Source organism: Anticarsia gemmatalis, chromosome 30, assembly GCF_050436995.1.
Source record: "Anticarsia gemmatalis isolate Benzon Research Colony breed Stoneville strain chromosome 30, ilAntGemm2 primary, whole genome shotgun sequence".
Taxonomy (NCBI): domain Eukaryota; kingdom Metazoa; phylum Arthropoda; class Insecta; order Lepidoptera; family Erebidae; genus Anticarsia; species Anticarsia gemmatalis.
Genome location: NC_134774.1, coordinates 4,558,463 through 4,583,094, shown reverse-complemented (window position 1 = coordinate 4,583,094; position 24,632 = coordinate 4,558,463). Strand labels below are relative to the sequence as shown.

General features: G+C 35.0%; 2 protein-coding genes across 6 annotated transcripts in view; one reads left to right on the top strand and one right to left on the bottom strand.

Moving 5' to 3' along the window:
* Window positions 1-273: 273 nt before the first annotated feature.
* LOC142985518 (uncharacterized) lies at window positions 274-10,315 on the bottom strand. Its single transcript, XM_076133734.1, has 5 exons — window positions 10,165-10,315; window positions 8,312-8,448; window positions 6,746-6,919; window positions 5,562-6,249; window positions 274-3,992 (listed from the first exon to the last, which is right to left on the bottom strand). Exons 1-5 carry the CDS (start codon window positions 10,220-10,222, stop codon window positions 3,952-3,954), a joined length of 1,098 nt encoding a protein of 365 aa, XP_075989849.1. The 5' UTR covers window positions 10,223-10,315; the 3' UTR covers window positions 274-3,951.
* Window positions 10,316-10,956: 641 nt separating this feature from the next.
* The window catches only part of vret (vreteno), a 57,603-nt gene continuing 43,927 nt past the window's right edge, over window positions 10,957-24,632 (top strand). For 4 of the 5 annotated variants that reach the window (XM_076133614.1, XM_076133613.1, XM_076133612.1 and 1 more), the window contains exons 1-9: window positions 10,957-11,066; window positions 12,152-12,250; window positions 12,610-12,771; window positions 13,119-13,191; window positions 13,711-13,826; window positions 17,727-17,793; window positions 19,159-19,293; window positions 19,792-19,865; window positions 22,369-22,414. In XM_076133614.1, coding sequence (XP_075989729.1) covers window positions 12,156-12,250; window positions 12,610-12,771; window positions 13,119-13,191; window positions 13,711-13,826; window positions 17,727-17,793; window positions 19,159-19,293; window positions 19,792-19,865; window positions 22,369-22,414 — 768 coding nt within the window. In that variant the 5' untranslated portion in view covers window positions 10,957-11,066; window positions 12,152-12,155. Of the gene's footprint in view, window positions 11,067-11,356; window positions 11,441-12,151; window positions 12,251-12,609; window positions 12,772-13,118; window positions 13,192-13,710; window positions 13,827-17,726; window positions 17,794-19,158; window positions 19,294-19,791; window positions 19,866-22,368; window positions 22,415-24,632 lie in introns of those variants that run through there. The other variant, XM_076133611.1, reaches the window with a different exon arrangement.

Below are 24,632 nucleotides of genomic sequence, written 5' to 3'. Positions count from 1 at the left end.
TGAATGACTAAGTGAATGAGTGAACGAATTGATAAATGACTGAATGAACGAATGAATTGATGAATGACTAAGTGAATGAATGAACGAATAGATAAATGACTGAACGATTTGATGAATGACTGAGTGAATGATTCAATAAAATTCACCAATTCGTTCATTCATTCAATGGCCGAACGACTGAATGAATGTATGAATGAATGAAGTAATGAAAAAATTAAAGAATTGATGAATGACTGAGGGTATGATTGAATGAAATAAAACACGTTTTTGGGTAACTATAATTATTTTACTTCAAACTCAACATCACATATTTCTCTAATCATATATTTTATTCTATCTTATAACTAATTTCGTTTTAAACTATACAAAATAGAAGTACTATATTTAAGAAAAATATAACAATAATATGACTACCACTCAAGTCAGCTACTCTTTATGAAATGTCAAAAACACATTTTAGTATAGAAATACGACGTAGTGACGTCACTATGTCATATTTTCGTTGGTATCAAATGAGTGTCTAATAAAATGTTTCAGTCTGTAATAATTACAATTTCAACATTATTTACGAAAAGCTACATAGTCTGAGCATTTTAGATGAACCTTTTACGAGTACGAGTTTAATAATTTTTCATTAACCTAGTCAACTACCATATTAGGACTAACATTGTTAATGGCGAAACGTGGCTGTATTTTATACACCTCTGTCTACACTTTTGGGCACAGTCTACACAGGCGTGTTATTATGAACAGACAATATATTAGGTCGGGGAAAAAGTCTTTTCGCATTATAGTATGTATGAACTTGTAATAACATCTCTTTGGCTTCAAGAATCACAAATGAGTACACGGTTCATTAGGTTTCTTTCAGTGAGCTCGTGAGGTACCCAAATATCGAGCTTTTTTCTGTAGAGAAAAGATTTTATTACAAGTTCATACATACTATAATGCGAAAAGACTTTTTCCCCGACCTAATACGAAATAGTTGTCAACTAAGATACAAAATAGGGGTAGGCAGAGACCAAAGAACGCCACTTGGTACGATCCTTACAAACTTCCCTTACTTCATTCACATACATACATGTTGTCATACAGGACCGTCGGTTACGAGTAGCACCTGACCTTTTTACAACACATCACCGATATGATCTGTGTATGTCTTCCTAGGACGTCTCTTTATAAAATTGCTATATTTTTCAAAAATATAGTACTTTGTAAATAAAACTAATTTAATAAAAATATGTCATGAACTACAAATTTTATTTGTCTTAGTAATAAACGTTGTATAAGTTATAATTAGTTAGTTTAGTGTTTTGCCACTTACAAACAATTTTGAAACTGTATAATGAGTCTCCTTATCGTATGGTTAGTGGTCAACCTAGTGTCAAAGTTGTTCAAGTCGGAAGGCCTTTGACATGGCTTAACGACTCTTATCTTAATTAACAACAACCGGGATCGACTTTTTGCCCTTTTGTGCCCTCCGAAGCTCGGAGACGACCAGTTGAAATACCACTATACGGTCACCCATCTATAGAATGACGGCGCCAAAGTTTGCTTAACTCACAGATCGTTTACCGACCGGTGAGCGCAACTGGCTATGGGCGCCTCAATAAATGCTATATAACTAATCAAATGTTACAGTTAGCTGAAAGGATCGATCTCTCAAGGTAAGCTACGCTTGCCGAGGTTGGTCAGTGGATGGGTGACCATATTTATACATTCGGAGTTCCTCCGCGTTTCGGAAGGCACGTGGCAAATTATGAGTAATTTTTAAAGATATTAGACAGTCGTTAACAGTAGTCAGAAGCTTGAAAGTCTGACAACCAGTCTTAGTATCGTGTTATAACCCAAGTTACTGTGTTGTGGAGGTCTGATAGACAGTCGCTGCATGTACAATACTAGTATTCAGCTGTGTATGAGACTGGAAGCCGACTCCAACATAGTTGGAAGAAAGGCTAGACTGATGATATAAAGACAAAACACTGTATAACTAATCAGAGGTTATACTACGTTTAATATAAGACAGTAATTTTTTCACGCCAAAAATTTCCCTGTAATTTTTTTTATAAAAATCTGTTTTTTTAACAATTTTAGTATAGTGTGTTTTTTATATGCTATACAGGCTGTTCCAATATTCGAATACTATACAGGGTGTAAAAATTAATGTAAAATTTTACATTTACATATTTTTCAATATTTAACATACATATTTTAACAATTTTGGTCGTTATTATAAATAACATATTATATATTTATAAATAGAAAAAATATTCGATTTCTTTTAATCCATAACAATGTTTTGGACGTACGTATATTACAATCGATAAACGATCGGTCCCAATATCCTATCTGCCGATAAGCACACGACAGTAAACCTTAGTCTTTATAACAACAACTATCTAAACGTAAAAGTCTCATCAAAATCGGTCTAGCCGTTTCGGAGATTATCCAAAACAAACAACAATCGTACAATTTCTTCTGTTGAAAATTTTATGCAAATTGATTCAGCCATTTCTAAGTTATAATGGGCCAACTAAATAAACATTCCAATTTAGTAACAATAGATTAACAACTCCTATCTGTAGATAGTATATTGGGACCGCTTTTAAAGACCAATATGTACAATGGCACGTTATTTTCAAAACGATTCTTTTGTGATGTTTTAGTAATAATTAATAATAAAAAATAATGTATAACAGTAGTCAGAAGCTTGAAAGTCTGACAACCAGTCTTACTTAGTATCGTGTTATAAGCCAGGTAACTGTGTTGTGGAGGTCAGATAGACAGTCGCTGCATGTACAATACTGGTATTCAGCTGCATCCGGTGAGACTGGAAGCCGACTCCAACATAGTTGGAAGAAAAGCTATAAAGCTAGCCGAGTAATCTAAGCAATTATATAAATTTAAACTGTCCCACTGCTGGGCAATGGTCTCCTCCCGTAATGAGGGAGGTGTTAGGCCTTGAGTCCACCACGCTGGCTAAGTGGACTTTGCATACTTTCAAGAACTGTTCTAAACAACTCTCAGGCATGCAAGGTTGCATCACGATGTTTTCCTTCACCGTTGGAACAAGTGATAATTATTTCTAATACACACATAACTTGGAAAAGTCATTGGTGTGTTGCCTTGTTCGAACCTGCAACCACTTGCGTGGGAGGTGCCAACTTATACCACTCGGCTATTATGACACTTTAATACATTATTTTCAAAATATTTTCACCCTTATAATAATTGTAAATATGTATAAATTTAAAAACATAATATTCGTTCTAGTTCATGACAAATAGGACTTTGTAAAGAAAATATTTGATATAATTCTACTAATATTATAAATGCGAAAGTTTGTAAGTATGTTTGTCTCTTTCACATAAGAACTACTGAACGAATTCATATGAAACTAGCAGACTGGCCCGACTTCCTTCACATATAGTACAATTTTATCCCGTTAATTCTATTCTCGTGGGAATTTCGATCCCATCGATCCCATACAAATTTTGTCCCGACAGTTACAAACAAATTTAATTTTATTATTGCTGTTATAATAAACAAGCTGACCCGCGCAACTTCGCTTGCGTCACATAAGAGAGAATGGATCATATTTTCCCAATTTTTGTAACATTTTTTACTAGTACTCTGCTTCTATTGGTCGTAGCGTGATGTTATATAGCCTATAGCCTTCCTCGATAAATAGGCTATCCAATACTAAAACATTTTTCAATTCGCACCAGTAGTTCCTGAGATTAGCGCTTTCAAACAAACAAACTCTTCAGCTTTATAATATTAGTATAGATAGATACAAACTCTCGCATTTGTAATATTTCGTAAAATTACTTTTCATATATTTATTTCACGTTGTCCTCAATAGATGGCGTTACTAGTATATAATGTTCCCATAATATAAAATCTATATTTTTGGTATGTATATAACTATATATAAGCTTAAGATTATAGTCACTGTGATTCTTTCTTGATTTTCAGGTCGAGGACACCTTCTGAAAATTGGAAAATAATATATTAATATGACGAAAAAATATACTATGCGTACGTAAATTGAAACGCCGGGAGGGGACGTCCTAGAAAGACATACACAGATCATATCGGTGATGTGTTGTAAAAAGGTCAGGTGTTCGTAACCGACGATCTGTATGACAACATAGTAGTATTTCAATTGGGCGTCTCCGTGCTTCGGAGGGCACGTAAAAGTCGGTCTCGGGTGTTGTCAATAAGATAACAGTCGTTAAGCCATGTCAAAAACTCTTCGGGCTTGAACAACTTTGACACTAGGTTGACCACTAACCATACGATAAGAAGAAGACTCATAGGACAGTTTCAAAATTGATTGAAAGTCGCAAAACACTACATAACTAATTATAACTTAAACGACGTTTATTACTAAGACAAATAAAATTTATAGTTCATGACATATTTTTATTAAAGGACTATGGGCGGAATCGTCCCCACCCATCAACAAAAATGAAATGTAGCTCAATTGATATATCTTGGCAAGACGATATTTTTATACTATGGCGACATTGCCCAAATGCATGGGGTTCTCATAGTATCTTACGTTTAAACAAATATCTCGTTAACGTATTATTGACGACTAATTCCAAAATACATGCTCATTTATTTATTAATTAGTGCACAGCGGCGGACGCCGCATGCACATAAAGATAGCTGGGTACAAAATAACCCCCTCCCCCCGCTCTCCAACCCACGATTTTAGATCTGATCAGATTTTAATCTGCCAGCGCATCTGTTAGACAGCATTATAATTGACGAGTAAAAATAATTATTGAAATATGAAATCAATAACATGTATTAACCATATAATGGAAATGATATAAGTATATACATATGAGTGCCTCTGTGGCGCGGTCGGTAGTATATGCGACTGCGGTGCGAGAGGTCTCGGGTTCGAATCCTGGGTCGGGCCAAACAGTCTTTTCTGAGATTTTCTGTTAAGAATTTCCTAGAGATTGCCCGGAGTTAGGAAGTTGAGGTCGAAGACCTCCGTGCCTCTGAGAGCACGTAAAGCCGTCGGTCCTGCGCCTGACCTCTCACTGGTCGTGTCGGTTATCCGTCCCACCAAACTATGAGAGTGATGGAATAGAGAGTGTACCTGTGTATTGTGCACACACTTGGACACTATAAACAAAGTCCGGCACAGATGGCCAGTTTCAGTGAAACTGACCACCGTAGCCGTATATCGGCTAGGAGGGCATTATTATACATATGAGTTAGTACTGTAATATAACAATAATGTTAAAATAACTTACAAATGTAAAATAAAAATATACGTTAAATAATAATTACAAATTGTTTTTTTTTTTAATATATATTCCCACTGATTTATCAAAAACAAAGGATTTTAATTAAATAGGGGGCACTTTATGAACACGTTGGTATCAGTTCCATGTTTGTTGGTAGGTGGGGACGGAGCCCATACATTTTTGCCCATAGTCCTTTAGTTTTATTTTTAAGTACTATATTTTTGAAAAATATAGCAATTTTATAAAGAGACGCCCTAACTTACCATACGATAAGATTTAGATACGTACCATTACTATCATAGACATAAGCGATTCTTCTCGGCGCCAGCTGTTTTCTTCCATGACTTTTTCTCCTACCCTCTTTCAAAGACAGATTTAACACTCCATCATCGTTCTCCAATATTTGCATCTCTTTCCCGCACAACACAACAGACTGTATCTCCGAACTGAGTTTGTCATTTTTAATAAAAACTGTTTTAGCAAAAACCTTTTTTTTCTCATCGTTTTTAAATATATGGTTCACGCTTTGCTGTACAAGCTTATCGATACGGCATTCGAATATATTTTTCGACTGTTCGCTATCGAAAATGTTTTTCTCCAAATTTTCATCGTAAAAACACTTATTAACACAATAATCTTTCTCGCTATTACTGTAGTCATTTTCGCTGTGGTACTTATCGTTTTCAAAAATTTTCCCACTATGGGAATTTTTCCCAATGTCAACAATTTTCCCATTGTGGGAATCGGTAAATTTCCCATTGTAAACATTGTTTCCATTGTCGTTTTTCCCACTGTCTTCGCTGTTCCCAGAGCTGTCGCTGTCTAAATGGCGTCGTTTTGTTTCAAAGCATTCGGCTAGCAAAGGTGTTTTCGTTTCGGTCACAGTGATCATTTTGGGAATAGATTGAGATTCTAATTGCGTGGTTGCTACATCAATGGACGGTATCTCTGTGGAGTCTGAGCGATCTTGAAGTATCTGAAAATTAGAAGAAAAATAATTTTTAATAAACGCATTTATTCATAAAGGAGGCTTGCTTGAGAATTTTTAGCTATTTTAGAGGGTGTGAAGTGCTTAGTGAGGGGGAGGGTAAATAAATATAATAATAAATTTAACCCATTACTGTCCCACTGCTGGGCAAGGCTCTCCTCCCGTAATGAGGGAGGGTTGAGGCCTTGAGTCCACCACGCTGGCCAAGTGCGGGTTGGGGACTTTGCACGCCCTCAATAAATGTATTAAACAAATTTTAGGCATGCAAGGTTTCCTCACGATGTTTTCCTTATCCGTTGGAGCATGTGATAATTATTTCTAATACACACATAACTTGGAAAAGTCATTGGTGTGTTGCCTCGGGTTCGAACCTGCGACCACTTGCGTGGGAGGTGTCAAGTTATACCACTCGGCTATCACTGCACTACATATTAGAGGGAGGGTAAATTACTTAGTTAAATTACTTAGAGGGTGTTATACATACCTGCACAATATACCTCCGCAGCCTCACACAGCGGTCCCTCACCGTGTCTCTCTGCGTCACGAGAGCCCTGCGCTCTGCTAGCGCGTCATCGCGGCACGCTCGCACCGCGCGCAGCTCTCGAGCCAAGCGACGGAGGTGCTCCACGCTGCGACGGCGACTGTTCTGTGAAGCGAGCTGGGGAAATAAAATAAATTTTATTTAGGAGGAATTGGGTAGTTGACTGGGTTAACGAAAAAATGCATTCATCTAAAATGCTCAGACTATGTAGCTTTTTTCGTAAAATAAATTGAAATTGTAATTATTGCAGACTGATTAGTTACACAGTGTTTAGTAACTTTTGAAACTTTATATGAGTTTATGAAATACAGGATATCTATACTAATATATGATAAAGCTGAAGAGTTTGTTTGTTTGATTGTTTGTTTGTTTGTTTGTTTGTTTGTTTGTTTGTTTGTTTGAACGCGCTAATCTCGGGAACTACTGGTCCGATTTGAAAAATTCTTTCAGTGTTAGATAGCCCATTTATTGAGGAAGGCTATAGGCTATATATCATCTACGACCAATAGGAGCAGAGTACCAGTAAAAAATGTTACATAAACGGGGAAAATTATGATTCTCTTATGTGACGCAAGCGAAGTTGCGCGGGTCAGCTAGTTTAAATTTAAAGTTCCTTCTATCCGGTAAGAAACTCGTACCCAGCAGTGAGACAGTAATGAGTTACATTTGAATTAGAACTACCTAGAAACTTAATTCTCTACAGAGAGAAGTACTATCGAGTAAAAGGCACATTCCTAAGGAAACGCGATACGACCGCAACACATATCGTGTTACAAACCACAAACACTACTGGTTTATATACAATCGGAACATTGTAGACGAACTGTTCGATTTCATTAAGATTATTAGCTGATTTAACTATATCTTTATATATATAATTCTTCTGTAAGTGTGTATGTCACTGAACTTCTCTTAAACAACTGGACCGATTCTGATCAATTTTTTTGTGTGTGTTCAAGGGGATCTGAGAATGGTTTAGATTCACAATTATGTCCGCTGGACAATGTTTCTTTAATTAATTTTTAAGAATTAAAGACGTGTAGACAGGACCACGCCTGTCGGGTCCGCTAGTATAAGTATATATTAAGAAGTATATAAGTATGTTTATCAGTTATTTGGTTACCATAGTACAAGCTCTGCTTAGTTTGGAATCAAATGACCGTGTGTTTATATTTTATTTGAGATCGCAAAAATAATTCTTTTAGCCGATAAACCGGCTAACGGTGCAGGACTTTGTTAATAGTGTCCAAGTGTGTTCACAATACACAGGTACACTCTCTATTACATCACTCTCATAGCCCGGTGGGACAGATAACCGACTCGACCAGTATGACAACTCCCGACAGTTTGACGTGCTCACCGAGATATAGAGGAACTCGGAATGGTATGGTCACCCATCCAAAGGACAATCTCGGCAAGCGTAGCTTAACCTCAGAGGTCTAACCGCGCGGCTGTCGCTATTAAGCCACGAGCTCCTCCTGTATTCTTTATATGCGAAAACATTCTCACCCTATTCTTGATCCTTCTGCGGAGACCTTTAAGGAAGGCGAGGTCTTCATCACTGAGTTTCAGACCCTGCACTCTCTCCGAGTATTTACAAGTTGATAGACCAGCCACCTCTTCTACTGTCATGTTGATGCCTCTGGCTGAAATAGTAAGGAAATATTTTTAGTTTGAAACTAATAGGTTTTTCTATAAATCTATATCTAGACTAATATTATAAAGCTTAAGAGTTTGTTTGTTTGAACGCGCTAATCTCAGGAACTACTGGTGAGAATTGAAAAAGTCCTTTACTGTTAGATAGCCCATTTATTGATGAAGGCTATAGGCTATATAACATCATGCTACAACCAACAGGAGCAGAGTAGCAATAAAAATGTCACAAAAACGGGGAAAATTATGACCCATTCTCTCTTATATGGCGCAAGCGAAATTGCGCGGGTCAGCTAGTACTACATATATATAATTTATACATCTCTTATATATAAAAAATCATTGCCAAAAGTGTTGTTGAGCACTAAACTCAAGAACGGCTGAACCAATTTTACTGTGTAGTTCTTTTTCTATAATATTCATTGAAGTACAAGGATGATTTATACAGAGTGAAATAAAATAAAAAAAAAGTAAAACAAAAACTTTAATAATCAACTGTTAGTCAGTACAAACTTCGACAGGTCAGCTAGTATATTTATTATTAAATATTTAATACTAGCTAACCCAGAAAAGTTACATTGCATATTCAAAATAAATTTATTTATTAAAATATAACCTTAATATATGAAAGACAATAGTGGAGACGCTACATTAAATTTGTAAACAGTCATCAATCAAGCAATTGCTATTTCAATTCTGTAGTATTATTATGACACATCTATAATACCTACTAAAACATTATTTATCAAACAATTCAGCCTATTGGCAATGTTCTTCATACTATGATAACATTCAATACCTACTTTCAAATCGAATTAGTCATATTTATTACTCTTAAGTCAGAAATTTGACTTAAGTTGGACTTTTGTCATTTTAATAACCTATTGCATTTTTATTTCAATATGATTATAGGACTTCATTTTCAGGCATTGTTTTATATTAAATAAAAAGTATAAAAAAATTGTCTTGATTATGATGCATTTTTTAAGTAACAACAAGAAGTCTTTTACAAAATCTTTTTTTTTTATTAGCCCTTTATGTGTTCCACTGCTGAGCAAAGGCCTCTTCTCTAAAATCAATAATAAGTTTTTTTTAAATATATAATCAAAAAATATAAAGTCAATGTAATTTAGTTTACTTTCAACATACTGGTAAAATAAAATAAAAGTTTTAAATACATTTATGTTTTAATTGTTATTATTATAATAAAAGTTCGAAAAATGTTAGAAAAAATAAACATCTGTATTGTACTACTTAATGGTGTCATAACAACTCCTTTTATATGCTATGATTCATGCTTGTTACATGTATGTTGTGATTTGTGACACAAAGTTAAATTCTTATTATTGTTCTTACTACCTATTGGAGTAATACAAGTATAATTCTGAATAAGTATATGAAAATATTTAATTAATTTAATAGTTAATTGACTCAACAATAATCTTTGAACTTTTTAAATACTTTTTTTTTTCGAGGCACTAATTCCAAGATATTGTGCCAATTTTTTTTTTCTTTCGTCATAAGTAGTGTTGGTTAAGGACAAATATGTTCAGCCTAATTAAATACATAATACTTTTACAACTATTTACGTTATATATTATGTATACAAGTTGAAATATTTCTGCGTCATATTGTCATAACACATTAGACATCTACCTGTTGATTTATCCATACTAGTATTACAGTAAAAAATAATATAAACTACGTACCATCCAATATTTCCTGGTCCAATTGGTATGAGGACGTGTTCTTCGCATTATCGTCCATTCTTCATATTTAAAAAGTTTGTTTCAATTATTTATTTTTATCAATATCTTTTACGTTATTTTATTGGTTTCGGTAGGTTAGAATTTCGAGAGCTGTCAATGTCAAATCGTGCCTTTAGTGTTGGGACACTAGTAGAGTTGTTATCACGTGATTAGAAATCGCTTAACATGATATATTACTAAAATAAAACGAAAATCATACTAAAAGCTTATAAGAATATCTACAGATTTGAGAAAATGGCGTGTTTTATTACATTGATAACCCAAACTATTGCTACGATACGATGTGGAGACATTGATTGAATTTGAACTTGATCGCGCTTGATTTTCTTTCAAATGCACCAATATTTTTTTAAAACATAAATTGTATTTTTTTGAGGATTAGTATAGAATATTTGTGTATTATTAGAATTTAAGACTATAAGAATATGTTTCCTCCTCATGATACTTGAAACAAATAAGTATTCAAGACAAATTGAGATTTGAGAATCTAGAAACTTCTACTAGGTACTACCGTATAGAAAGCTTATGCGTATTATTTATTGACCTGATAGACTTTACAAGTAGGACGTTTCTCTTTACTATATTAATTTTATTTCTAGACTACATTCCTGTGAAGTAAATACTTACCTACCTAAAACTTACAAAAAAGGCTAGATTTCAGACCACAGACAAAGCTCTCGAAGAACTGGATGAATGAATTATTGATCGGTGACTTTTTTTTTAGTCTGCGCAGTGCGCATGTGCCAGCTGCCAGACAGTCTTGTCGGTTGACTTTTCTGTCTGCACAACTTAGAACTGTTCTTTGTTTTTCAACCGGTGAATACAAATTTTGATTTTTATGTGTAAGTATTCCTTTACCTTACTATTTATCCATGTATATTAGTAGATAAACACCTTAGTGACGTATAAAGCATGTCGTTTTACGTAATATCTTTCGTAAAATATAGAAGTCTTATGAAAAAAACACGTTCGTTTTTTCAAAAAGCTGCAATGTTTAAATTTTCATATTGACGTTATTGTCGAAAATACTGGTTGTAAATTCCTTGGAGACGGTTATATATATATTTTACTTCATATTTAGAGGTTTCTTTGTTGTCTGGACTTGACGTAGTTCGATATATCGCCGTATAATTTTGCGCGCGCACTAAATTTTAATTGTATAGGTCATAAGTGCTCATTCGTCATTTCATCTCCGGCGAGGTTACATTTCAATCAGGTACACGTTTTATTAGATTTCTAACTATTTGTTTAATATGTTTTTGAGGCTAAAAACTGTAGTTTTGTACAGTTTTCAAGTACTTTTGAACACTTATCTCCTTAGTTCATAATCTATGACATTTAGTAATTTTATTTGTTCTAATATTTTTCACTTATTTAAAAAAATATAGCACGTAATATATTAATCAAAGGATAGCATTGAAAAGGTCCAGTTTCTCACTATTTGGTTAATTTTTATAAAACAAAAGATTTGCAAAAGAAAAGTTGTTTTTTAAGAAAGATTACTGTTGCTGGGTTATAATAATTACAAATATTATTCATGCAAAAATCTTTTTGTGTTACACTTTTACAGCTATACCGCTTAACTGATTTTGATATAATTTTGAATGATGATAGTTGAAGAGAGTGATCAAATTTTAATATAGGCAAACATTTTAGAAGCCATATAGGTTGTAACCTTGTCCATTATAAAGAATATTTAGGACTATTTTCAATCAATTAAATCTTTCTGCTGATACAGACAGATTTTCAGGATTCAGAATTAATTTCAGGAATTTAATCTGGCAAGGATTATAAACTTCAATAATCAATTTCAATTATTCATGCAACCATGATGTTGATCAGTAGTTTTACATTTCTCCTAGCTCCATCTATGCAAATGATTTCAAGTCTAAAATATTTCTTAATTAATGTTATTTTGTTTGTACAGTATAATGATGAACCGTGGTCGCGGTTACTCGCAGACCAGCGAGTGGGACATGCGTGAAGACTACAATGATTCACTCTACGACACTCGTGAGGAGAGCAAGTAAGTATACTTATCCTACTAATATTATAAATGCGAATTTGTGAAGATCCAGAATTACACATAGGCTACTTTTATCCCGGAGTTCCCGAGGAATCGGGTTTTACACGGGAAGGGTTTCAACGCAGTCACCTCGCCGCAACAACCGTAGCGCCGCGTGTGGTGGGTTCGAATCCCACCCGGGACAAATATTTGTGTGATGAGCACGAGTGTGAGTTGTCCAATGATGACAATGATGATGAGTCATTGTTGAACCTGTCGAACCTGCAACCACTTGCATAGTACCAACTACCACTCAGCTATTACTGCTTGTAGTTACATATATTTGTTTAAATACTAACACTATCTTTTATTGTCCACAGCAGTTCCTTAGACCACTGTCGGCTCTACATAACGAACATACCTAAAGGACTGAACGACGAAGGCCTAAGATCTGCCTTCTCGAAGTTCGGCACCTTAATTGAGACATACTTGAGCAGAGACCCGAATAAAAAATATGGGCTAGTACGATATGAGACCCCTGGGTAAGTGATATTCAATTGTAAATTAAAAAAGACAACTCTCACACTAGGAATAGCTCATGAATAGCTCTCAGGTATTGCTCTAGAACAAAGACAACCAGACCTGATGCAAACTATTTATGGATCGCACAAATGATTGTTCTATTTGGAAATCTAAAACACGACCTTACGACGCAATATTAGCGTTGTGGCGACCACGTTAACCACTGCGCCAAACATGCAGATTTTTTTTTTTACCTCTTACTCTCCCACTGCAGGGCAAGGGTCTCCTCCCAAATGAGGGGGAGGGGCTAGGCCTTGAGTCCATGCAGTTGAATTTTTAATTAAATATTGTTATTTTTTGTCAACAGTGAAGCAAAATTGGCCATGATGAAAATGAACAAGACCGAACCCCTGAAGCTGCACATCAATGTAGCATACAAGGTAAATATTACAATAATATAAACTATCCCTTATACTATCTATAATAATATCTATATTATAATATCTATCCTATCTATACTTCTATACTAATACTAATATTATTAAGCTGAAGAGTTTGTTTGTTTGAACGCGCTAATCTCAGAAATACTGGTCCGATTTGAAAAATTAAATTATAATAATAATAAATAAATTATTTCAGTGTTAGATAGCCCATTTATCGGGAAAGGCTATAGGCTATATAACATCACGCTACGGCCATTAGGAGCTGAGTAGCAACGAAAAATGTTTATTTATTGTATGTTGTATGTATGTTTAATTATTCTCTCTTATGTGACGCAAGCGAAGTTGAGCGGGTCACCTAGTCCTACGATATAGGCAGAGTTGAATTAAATATGGGTGTATTTCGCAATCAACAATGTTAGTTTCATGTAATAGGGGCGAGCCTATTGCATTATACCAAGCAAAACAATGTTATAAATAGTAAAATATGTGTCTCATGTTGTTATATTTTGCCCTCAGGGTAAGAAAGTAGAAGACAGGCACCGCAAGAAATATCAGGATCGATCTAACAATGGACAAGATTGGCAGAGCAATAATGATGACAGTTTTGGCAGCAAGAGCAGAAACACTTCGAGGTGAGTTCACTATCTATCGTATGGTTAGTGGTCAACCTAGTGTCAAAATATGGTCCGCGAATGACTATAAAATTTACAGTTTTCAGGATGATTAATATACTTTATCTTTAATATACTAACATAGACTGCTAACAAGAATAATATAAAAGTGGTCCCGGATTAAGAAAAGGTTGGGATCCCCTGTTCTATCGTATGGTTAGTGGTCAACCTAGTGTCAAAGTTGTTCAAGCCTGAAAGGCCTTTGACGTGGCTTAACGACTGTTATCTTAATTAACAAAAACTGAGACCAACTTTTTACGTGCCCTCCGAGTTCTTGAGAATAGAATAGTTCTTTATGGTATGCACAGCCCCTAACTCTTACAAGTCGTGACGGTCAAACCTAGATATTATTTAAATAGCGGATAGAAAGTAATCACTACCTTTCAAATAAAAAAGGATGATCAATTTGGTCAAATTTGGTCCACCCAGTAAAAAGTTACAAAATAACAAAAAAATAATACAGGCGAATTATCATGTGTCTTCATGTTTTGTTTAAAAAGGGGTCCATTGGTTAACTGAGTTAATTCAATCCTGTCTACCCATAAGACGACAAAGCGTGATTTTATAACGTATTCATTTCTTTTGTTCAGACAGACAGACAGGATGCTAATTTACATACACACAACAAAATCACCCTTTTTCGCAAGGGTAGACAGTGACCAAAGAACGTCACTTGGTACGATACTTACAAACTTTCCTTGCTTCATTCACATACATACATGTTGTTATACCGGACCGTCGGTTACGAGTAGCACCTGACAATTTTGATGCTAATACTCTTTATTACGGTTCCGTACCCAAATGGTTAAACGGGAACCCTATTACTAAGACTGTGTCCAGAAAGCGTGAATTCGCCGCGAATCAAAACGAACACAAATATTTGTCACGCATGGGATTCGAACCCACCACACGCGGCGCTACGGTTATTGTAACGACCACGTTAACCACTGAACCAAACGGGCAGTTATTCATTTATCATGCTAACCAACAATATTTACACTATTTATACATTTAGAAAACATACTTTCACAACAGTATTATAACTTTTATAAATAATTTTGTATTTAAAAGTGACCTTAAGTGTAACAATTTACTCCTAGACTAACATCGCATGACTAAAAAAATAGTAGTACTAAACCCTTCGTTCACGAGTCCGTCTCGCAATTCGCGCTTCACAACCAGTTTCCAGACCCCTCATAAATCAAAATCGATGTAATCTCCTCTATTAATGTAGAGAACATTCTGGATAGCAATATGGCGGTTGTCTAGACAACATTGGGGTGCTAGGGAGAAGGGAGAAGGGGATCTCACCTGCGCAGTTGCGGAGTACATTTTAATCACGACTGACCGTATCGTACCTTCGTATATCTCTATAATATTACGTCGGGGAAAAAGTCTTTTCGCATTATAGTATGTATGAACTTGTAATAAAGTCTCTTTGGCTTCAACAGTCACAAATGAGTACACGGTTCATTAGATTTCTTTCAACTCGTGAGGTACTCAAATGTAGAGCTTTTTTGTGTAGAGAAAAGATTTTTTATTACAAGTTCATACTATAATGCGAAAAGACTTTTTCTCCGATCTAATATTTCCGTGAATAAATCGGTTTACGAGAAAAAATTAAAATTCAGTCGATTTTAGTGTTTTGTGAATAAAATTGGGTACATTTGGACCATCGTGAAGAAATTTGTGTCGGATCTTTTTGATTTGACTTAAAAAGGCGATTTTAAAGATTAAAAGTGTTAGGACAGTTTTTGATGCTGTTGTTGGAGACAGATTTTATCAATTTATGTGAGTAGTTTCAAAGATTTGTGTGATAGAATGTAGTTTATGTGATTTTAATAAAATTGCGAAGTATTTGCGCATTTTTTTAACCATTTTATTGGTCAAAGAATTTTTAAAAAATATGTGAAAAGTTATATAAAATGTGTGATAAAATGTATTAATTGTAGTTCTCGATAGCTTTGTAAACGAGATTTAAAATATAAAAAATATTCAGGCATTTTATGCTAATTTTCTCGCTAGCAGAAATGCGTGAGTCAGTTCAACAACTTAGCTGAGAATCTTAACAAGCGCCATGCATCTAGATTATAATTTTATTTATTTTATCATACTATGCTCACAATTAAATGCTATTTATTTATTTCTAGTTATGATTTTTGTTTCATGACAACATTATTTTTAACACCCACTCATGTCTTTTCAATGATCCCCTTCCGGGATTCCCCAGTTTTAAATGTCAAAATTATTCGCATTCAAAATTAATTTAATTTAACACTACAGTACGTTAAAAATAATTTTAGCATTATTTCTGTGTAAACCAAAAGAAAAAGTCTTATTTTATTTTTATTAATTATTCCAAAACAATCGATTTGGCAGAAACAAAACGATTAAAAAAAAAAACAGTGTTGGCAACATTGATTTTAAAATATGGTGGCAAAAGTTATTGTTTCGACTTGCGTTCGGAGTTGCAAAGTTAACTTTTCGTAATTTTAATTGCGTATTCAGTTCTAAAAGTATTGAAATTAGCATATTTGTGACTAAAAACGTGTAAAGTGATATACATTTCGTTGTTTTGCCGCGCAAATTGACGACAATTTGTTTCTGTGGCCGAACGGGCCATGCTTTTAAACAAGTATTTTTCGTCGATTCAGCAAGATACGTAAGTTTATATTAGCTTCTATTATGATTACAAGACGTTATACAAACAGGACATTGATATAACAACGCTTTAATTCTTGGCTATGAAGTTTCTAACACGATATTTAGTGAGAAAGGCATCGTTGTTTTTTTTTACAATGTAGGTAGGTATTTCGAGAAATTGTCTCAAACATTATCTATGGCTTCTTTCTTATTGTTTTGAGATGAAAGTGACTAAATAAGGTCTTTAACAGTTCTTTGTATTCGTATTTTTTATCGAAAAAGTGTTTAAAAAACGTATTTTCATTGTTTTATACCTACCGGTAACGATTGCCGGCCGACGTCAAAAATTTTCGAAAAACATCGTCATTGCTGATTTAGCTAATATTTCTAATATAGCTAATTAAAATGTGAGTTTTGGTGTATACAATATTTTATCGTTTATTTTTTGAAGTGATACTCAATATTTGAACAAAATTTACGCGAACGTGTGTTGTAGGTATGGTAGGACGCGGTACAATTTCAGATGGGTGACCGCAATATGTTTCTGTACTTTGAAAGCAATAGTATATCAGCCATCAGTGTTGAACATGTAAATTAATATTCCTTTGCTATAGACAGTTAAGAACAAAGTAATGCCACGATTTTATTGCTATAAAATAACAATAAGCATTATTGCGAAAATAATTAAGTTATTCTACTTGTGTGCATTTGCGAAAATTGTTTTATAAAAAAGTATCTATCAATTCTACAGGCAATATCATTTCTATTAACTAATTTATGTGAATTAAGCAAGTTTAAACTAATAAAGAAGCGAAAGATACTCTTTTTGTTTGTATCTACTTTTTCTTAGCGAAATGCTGCATTGCACTAATATTTTAATGTTATACAACATAGTTTAAAGCAATCCAGAACTATTCTTAGTGTAAAATATTGTATAATATATATGATATAGTGAGTGTTTAATTTGATTAATTAGTAAATTTCTCTTCTGAAATATCAGGGTAACAATCATTAATAATAATTTGTTTTGAGCACTTCATTGAAATAATGTAATTTATTATAATTATATACCATATTTTATGATCCTACAGTCAAACTGTGACTGAAGATTTGTGGGACATCTACTAAATAACTGTATTGATGTTTAATAAATAAATTAATATACTCTGCATATTACACATCAGAAACACAAAGTTAAAACTATCTGTATTGTTACAGAGTTCACGAAACAACAACAGGTACAACTAACGGTGACAACATGGACGATTTGCTCAAGGATGAATATGTAAGTAACCATTTCTTTATAATCTTACTAGCTGACCCGCGCAACTTCGCTTGAGTCCAATAAGAGAAATGGGTGAAATTTTTCCCCGTTTTTGTAACATTAACTACCATAGCGTGATGATATATAGCCTATGTCCTTTCTCGGGTATCAAAGTATCTTCATACCAAATTTCATGTAAATTGGTTCAGTAGTTAGGCGTGATTGAGTAGCAGACAGACAGACAGAGTTACTTTCGCATTTATAATATTAGTATGGAAGTATGGATTGATTGATATATTTGTATCTATTGTACTATACTGGGGACATTTCAAACGTGTTCAGTAAGTCATGTCATTATATTGCAGTCTCTCACTCACTACACATTGTAACATTACTATAATTCTTTTGATTATGACATAGTTAGCATGTTTGTAATGATCTCAATCACACATATTGATATACTATGAATAAAACAAACTACAAAAATACTAGATTTTTCCTACGGTTTTCCATAACAACAGTACTTATATAGTTACTGTTTTAAACCATTCAGAAAGTGTTAAAAGCAAGGAGCTTTAAACCTATGTCTAAGCTTTAAGGTGACCAAGCTGACCAAGAAGGGATTATGCATGCCCTCAACAAACATGTGAAAGTAAATTTTGACATGCAGAGTTTCATAACAATGTTATGTACAAGAAGTATTTAATAGAAATTTAATACATAAATATTGTTGGACAACTCACACATGGTCATTTGTTCTGAACTAAGCTGAGCTTGTACTGTGGTAACCAGATAACTGTTAAACATCCATACTATAATATTATAAATGCGAAAGTAACTCTGTCTGTCTGTCTGTCTGTCTGCTACTCAATCACGTCTAAACTACTGAACCAATTTGCATGAAATTTGGTATGGAGATATTTTGATACCCGAGAAAGGACATAGGCTACTTTTTACCCCGGGAAAATGACGCATTTCCCGGGAAAATTCAGAAAATTCAACGAAGTCGCGAAATATCAATATTATAATGACATTGAATTAACAAAATTACGTTGCCATGGCAACTGTTTTAATGGCGGATATGTCTTAGCGCGACTTCGTTATACTAAGAGATATAAATAATTTTGAGAATATTTTTCGTGAAAAAAAAGCATATTTTATATCATCACGCTACGACCAATAGGAGCAGAGTAGGTAACAGTAAAACGTGTTACAAAAACATGGCGTAATATGTGACGCAAGCGAAGTTGCGCGGGTCAGCTAGTACTAATATACGCCTAAATACACACTTATATAATTACATACTTATACAGGTACATTATTAATTAAATTAGGTATTTCACCCATCTTCTGCCTATCTTTACCAATATTTATATTTCCTGGCAGGGTTTCTCCGAGAGCCTCGATCCTGAACTGACTATGGAGCTGGAGAGCATCAAGTTAGAACAGCTGAAGCTCAGAGAGGAACAGCTGATATGCAAGCACCGTTTGATACTCTTGAAGCAAAAGGAGAGTAGGCAGGTGAGTTGACATTGTCATATACTTGATGCAATAGAGTTAAATTTCTAAATACACCAATCAAAATTTAGTTACAAGTTTTTTTTTGAAATATATACATACATATTTATATTTATAAATGTCTCCGTGGCGCGGTCGGTCTGCATTGTAGCATGAGATCTCGAGTTCGGTTTCTAGGTCGTACAAACTGCTATTGGTTTTTTTCTAATTTAAATAAGTTTGACTGCCGCTGTGGCGCGGTCGGTAGTGAATTCGACTGCTAATCATGTGGTCTCAGGTTCGATTCTCTTGTCAGGCAAAGTACTTTTGTATTGACAATTTATGTTTGAATATTTCTTAATAGTAACCCACAGTTTGGTAAAGTACCCGTTATATGGCATTTTCGCCCACTATTACATGGGACTAATATTGTTAATGGCGACACCTGTGTTTATTTCGTATAGCGTCGTGTATAACGGGCTTGATATTATGTATGTATGTATGTATGTATGTTTGTTGCAGGTACCAACAACCACGATGAGTAACCGATGCATCTTGCCCGACGGGAAGATAGTCGTACGGAACGTCGTCGATAAGTAAGCATACTGTTTCTATAAGTTACTTTTAGTACACTCATAGCTACTTGCGCTCATCGGTCGATAAACGATCTGTGGGTCAAGTAACCCGTGCCGCAGTTAGGTATATTCCCGTTGTCCACCCCCTGCTTGTCCACCCCGGGTGGACAGTGACACAAATCTTTTAAAAAGTTCTCGGTGTCCACCCCTGGGGGACAGTGAGAATTAATTTTAAATTATTCCCGCTGGCCACCCCGGGTGGACAAAGACACTAGTTTCATATTACTACTCTCGATGTTCACCGCAGGTGGACAAAGCCACTGCTTAAATAAACATTCTCAATGTCCACGCTTGCTGGAATTGGGTGTAAATAATTATAACAAAATTAATTAAGTAGGTACATAGTTTAATCATATTATCAACATCTCTAGGGTAAATAGAAGTAGGTACACTATCTATGGTGTGTTTTCCCATATAATGTTGATTGACCCTAAGTTGCGGCACTTATTAAACCAAGGTATAAGTTATAACAATAAACGTAAAAAAATATATTTAAAGTGATCATTTTATTCACGACATGCGAATGGGACTTGTCAATGGGGACTTCAATATTGATTTATTTCTAGAAAGGATGAGGATGTAAAGATTTTTCTGTGACTTTGATTAATACCTATTGTGATAATTATTTGTGTAGATTGCAAAAGTAAAAGATGTTGATAATATGATTAAAATACCTACTTAATTATTTTTTTACACCCAATTCCATCAAGCGTGGACATTGAGAATGTTTATTTAAGCAGTGGCTTTGTCCACCTGCGGTGAACATCGAGAGTAGTAATATGAAACTCGTGTCTTTGTCCACCCGGGGTGGCCAGCGGGAATAATTTAAAATTAATTCTCACTGTCCCCCAGGGGTGGACACCGAGAATTTTTTAAAAGATTTGTGTCACTGTCCACCCGGGGTGGACAAGCAGGGGGTGGACAACGGGAATATACCCCGCAGTTATTCCGTAGATGGGTGACTACAAAGTGGTATTCGAACTGAGCGTCCTCTTACATTAGACTGCATCTGTGGCGCGGTAGCTAGTGTATTCAGCTGCTGAACACGAGGTCCTGGGTTCAATTCGGAAATAGTTCTGTTGGTCTTTTCTGATTGAATTTAATAATATTTTTCAATAGTAGACCCTTGTTTCTCTCGCCCCTATTACACGGAACTAACATTGTTAATGCCTAATGGTTAAACGTGAGTGTATTTCATACACTTCTGTCTACACCTTCGGGTACAGGCATGATACTATGTATGTACATAAATGTATTTTTTTATTAATAAAAAAAATCAATGCAAAGAACCTCCATATTTGAAGAAAACGCGTTCCTAGAACTTTTTTTAAGCCCACTCCCGCACTAATAATTGCTCTTGTGACGCGGGCACTTATACTAACAACGGACACAAAGTACAACCAGACCCGAAACAATCATTTGTGGAGCGCACAAATAATTGTTCCGTGTGGGAATCAAACCCACGACCTCTCGATGCAGTAGTATTGGCGTGGTGACCTAAACCACTGCGCCACAGAGGCAGTCATGTCATCATATGTATCATATGTATTATGTATGTATACATACATATTGTTATTATATTGTGTATGTTTGTATGTAGTTTTATATAGTGATATACGTTTCTACACTCCTATGTACATCTATAGGTATAACGAGCGTGATATTATTTTATGTATTTATTTGTATATTTATATACTTTTCTCTCATTTAGCCAGCTTTTCGGAAATCAAAACAATTTTAATATATTTCGTAGCAGGTAAGATTTGTATTAAAAAAAAATTGCGGGTATGGCGGAGCGCGCGTGCCTTTCATACACCTCTGCGTCTTATTTATTAAAATGTATTTATTTGATACTAGCTGACCCGCGCAACTTCGTTTGCGTCACATAAGAGAATCATGATTTTCCTCGTATTTGTAACATTTTTCACTGGTACTCTGCTCCTATTGGTCGTAGCGTGATGATATATAGCTTATAGCCTTCCTCGATAAATAGGCTATCTAACACAGAAAGAATTTTTCAAATCGGACCAGTAGTTCCCGAGATTAGCGCGTTCAAACAAACAAACAAACAAACAAACTCTTCAGCTTTATAATATTAGTATAGATAAATAATTTACGTTTGTCTAGATCTTTAAAATTACACAGTGGATTTTGATGCACATTTTATTAGATATAGTGATTCAAGAGGAAAATCTGTTATATGTATAAGAACAAGCTTAATATATTAGCGAAGTAGTAAACAATATTACATTGTTACATTTTTTTGCGCTTACATTGCAAACTCTCCCTGAATTCTATGCGTTAGATCAAAATCAAACATCTCCCAGCGGGTTAGGATAGGTGGTTGAAAGAAATAATTTTTCTATTCGCACCAGCATTTCCCGAGATTAGCGCGTTCAAACAAACAAACAAACTCTTCAGCTTTATAGTATTAGTATATATTAATAATTATTTATTTCTGCAGGAACGCGGACCTGGACGTGAGCCACAGCGCCGGTGCCGGTGATTCGGTGAGTTACATGTTGTGTGTTTAAATAACTTATTTAAAGAATATGTAATGCAATTTAATTTAATTAACTTATTAACCACATCTCAATCGTTAATGTTCGTATTGAATTCCATACCTATTTGTGTGGTAACTAAAGAGTGTGTGTGAGTTTCTTGGTAGCTCTTCTCATAAGGCTGTACACTGTCCGAGCTAGTGGTAGATTCAGTAATTGTAACGACTATCATAAGTGTCAATATTTGACCTAAATGAATAAATGATTTGATTTTTTATTTTAAATAAGCGCTCTAATTTAGGAACAATGATTCTGTTTATCTTTGAAAAGAAAATTTTTATCAGTTTGACAAAACTTCGAAGTTTCAGAAATCGTTAATCGACAATATAACCTTTGATTTGATATATAATAATAAATATAAATTTAACCCATTAATGTCCCACTGCTGGGCAAGGGTCTCCTCCCGTAATGAAGGAGGGGTTAGGCCTTGAGTCCACCACGCTGGCCAAGTGCGGGTTGGGGACTTTGCATGCCCTCAATAAATGTATTAAACAAATTTTTAGGCATGCAAGGTTTCCTCACGATGTTTTCCTTCACCGTTGGAGCATGTGATAATGTGTTGCCTCGGATTCGAACCTGCGACCACTTGAGTGGGAGGTGTCAGCTTATACCACTCGGTTAGTATCGAAGTATCGTGATTGAGTGTAGATTTCCCCTTTGGGAAAAAGGCGTGATAATAAGACTTAGTAAAATCTTAAACAGACAAATTTCATTCAAACGAAACTTTAAAATTTGCGGTGAACAAGAACGAAACTAAAATTGCATTACATATTCTTTTATGGCTGCTACACACATGCCGGCCGGCACATGCGCAGAGCTGTCAAGATTCAGCATTACCGCTCGAATGCTAAAAAATAATGACGGCAAACCGATTCACCCGGCGGCTCTGTGTGTAGGAGCCCTTAAAATGGCCCACGAAATTACTAATTATTTAATATTAGGTCGGGGAAAAAGTCTTTTCGCATTATAGTATGTATGAACTTGTAACAAAATCTCTTTGGCTTCAAGATTCACAAATGAGTACACGGTACATTAGGTTTCTTTCAGCGAGCTTGTGAGGTCCCCGAATATCGAGCTTTTTTGTGTAGAGAAAAGATTTTATTACAAGTTCATGCATACTATAATGCGAAAAGACTTTTTCTCCGACCTAATATTTTGTCTTATGTCTATTGTGGTTGTCCCCTTTTTATTATGACATGATCAAATAAATAGGTGCTGTACTGTCGTTTTATATACTATCATGGGAGCAGTGATAGCCGAGTGGTATAAGTTGCAACCTCTCACGCAAGTGGTCGCAGGTTCGAACCCGAGGCAACACACCAATGACTTTTCGAAGTTATGTGTGTATTAGAAATAATTATCACATGCTCCAACGGTGAAGGAAAACATCGTGATGAAACCTTGCATGCCTAAAATTTGTTTAATACATTTATTGAGGACATGCAAAGTCCCCAACCCGCACTTGGCCAGCGTGGTGGACTCAAGGCCTAACCCCTCCCTCATTACGGGAGGAGACCTTTGCCCAGCAGTGGGACAGTAATGGGTTAAATTTATTTTATGGGGATGTATATGGTTTGCGGTGTAAAAATTGGTGAAGGGTCGGTATATTCCCAATTGTCTCACCTAGTTTACGGACCGGTGAGCGCTACTGAATATGAATCGTCAAAATTTTAAATTGTTTTAGCATGAAAATCAACCATAGCTGCTTTATTTTGGCATGTGTTCTGTATATTATTTGGACGTCTTTTGTAAATCTCGGGACTACACAGTCTCGGACATTTGGTAGGCGTATTATTATGACGTGTTACAGCTTCTGAGCGCAGCCAGTATAGTATAACAGACTGCTGAGGTTGCCTATTCGATTCTTGGGTAGGGCAGTGTAGTGATCTTTTCTAAATTATATTATAACTATAGGCCGCCCGCGACTTCGTCCGCGTGGAAACCCTTCCCGTGTAAATCCCGATCGCTCGGGAAGGTATATAATGTATACTGGTCTTCAAAATTTTCGTTTGCTTTGCCACAAAATTGGTAAATAAATAAAAATCAGTTTTGAAAATTCTCGGTTTCGAGGAACAAACATACTAAAAACGTAGTTGATGTGATAACCTCCTCGTTTTTGAAATTGGTTAAAGAGAAGTTTATGCCCCCTCCCAAAAAATATAAAGTT

What these genes read in the sequence shown, in the direction of transcription:
- LOC142985518 (XM_076133734.1), bottom strand. Translation starts at nt 10,222, where the DNA reads ATGGACGATAATGCGAAGAACACGTCCTCATACCAATTGGACCAGGAA. An exon ending in GCAGAAGGATCAAGAATAGG is followed by an intron (nt 6,920 to 8,311) that starts GTGAGAATGTTT and finishes TTATTTCCCCAG; the next exon opens with CTCGCTTCACAGAACAGTCG. An exon ending in TGCGGAGGTATATTGTGCAG is followed by an intron (nt 6,250 to 6,745) that starts GTATGTATAACA and finishes TCTAATTTTCAG; the next exon opens with ATACTTCAAGATCGCTCAGA.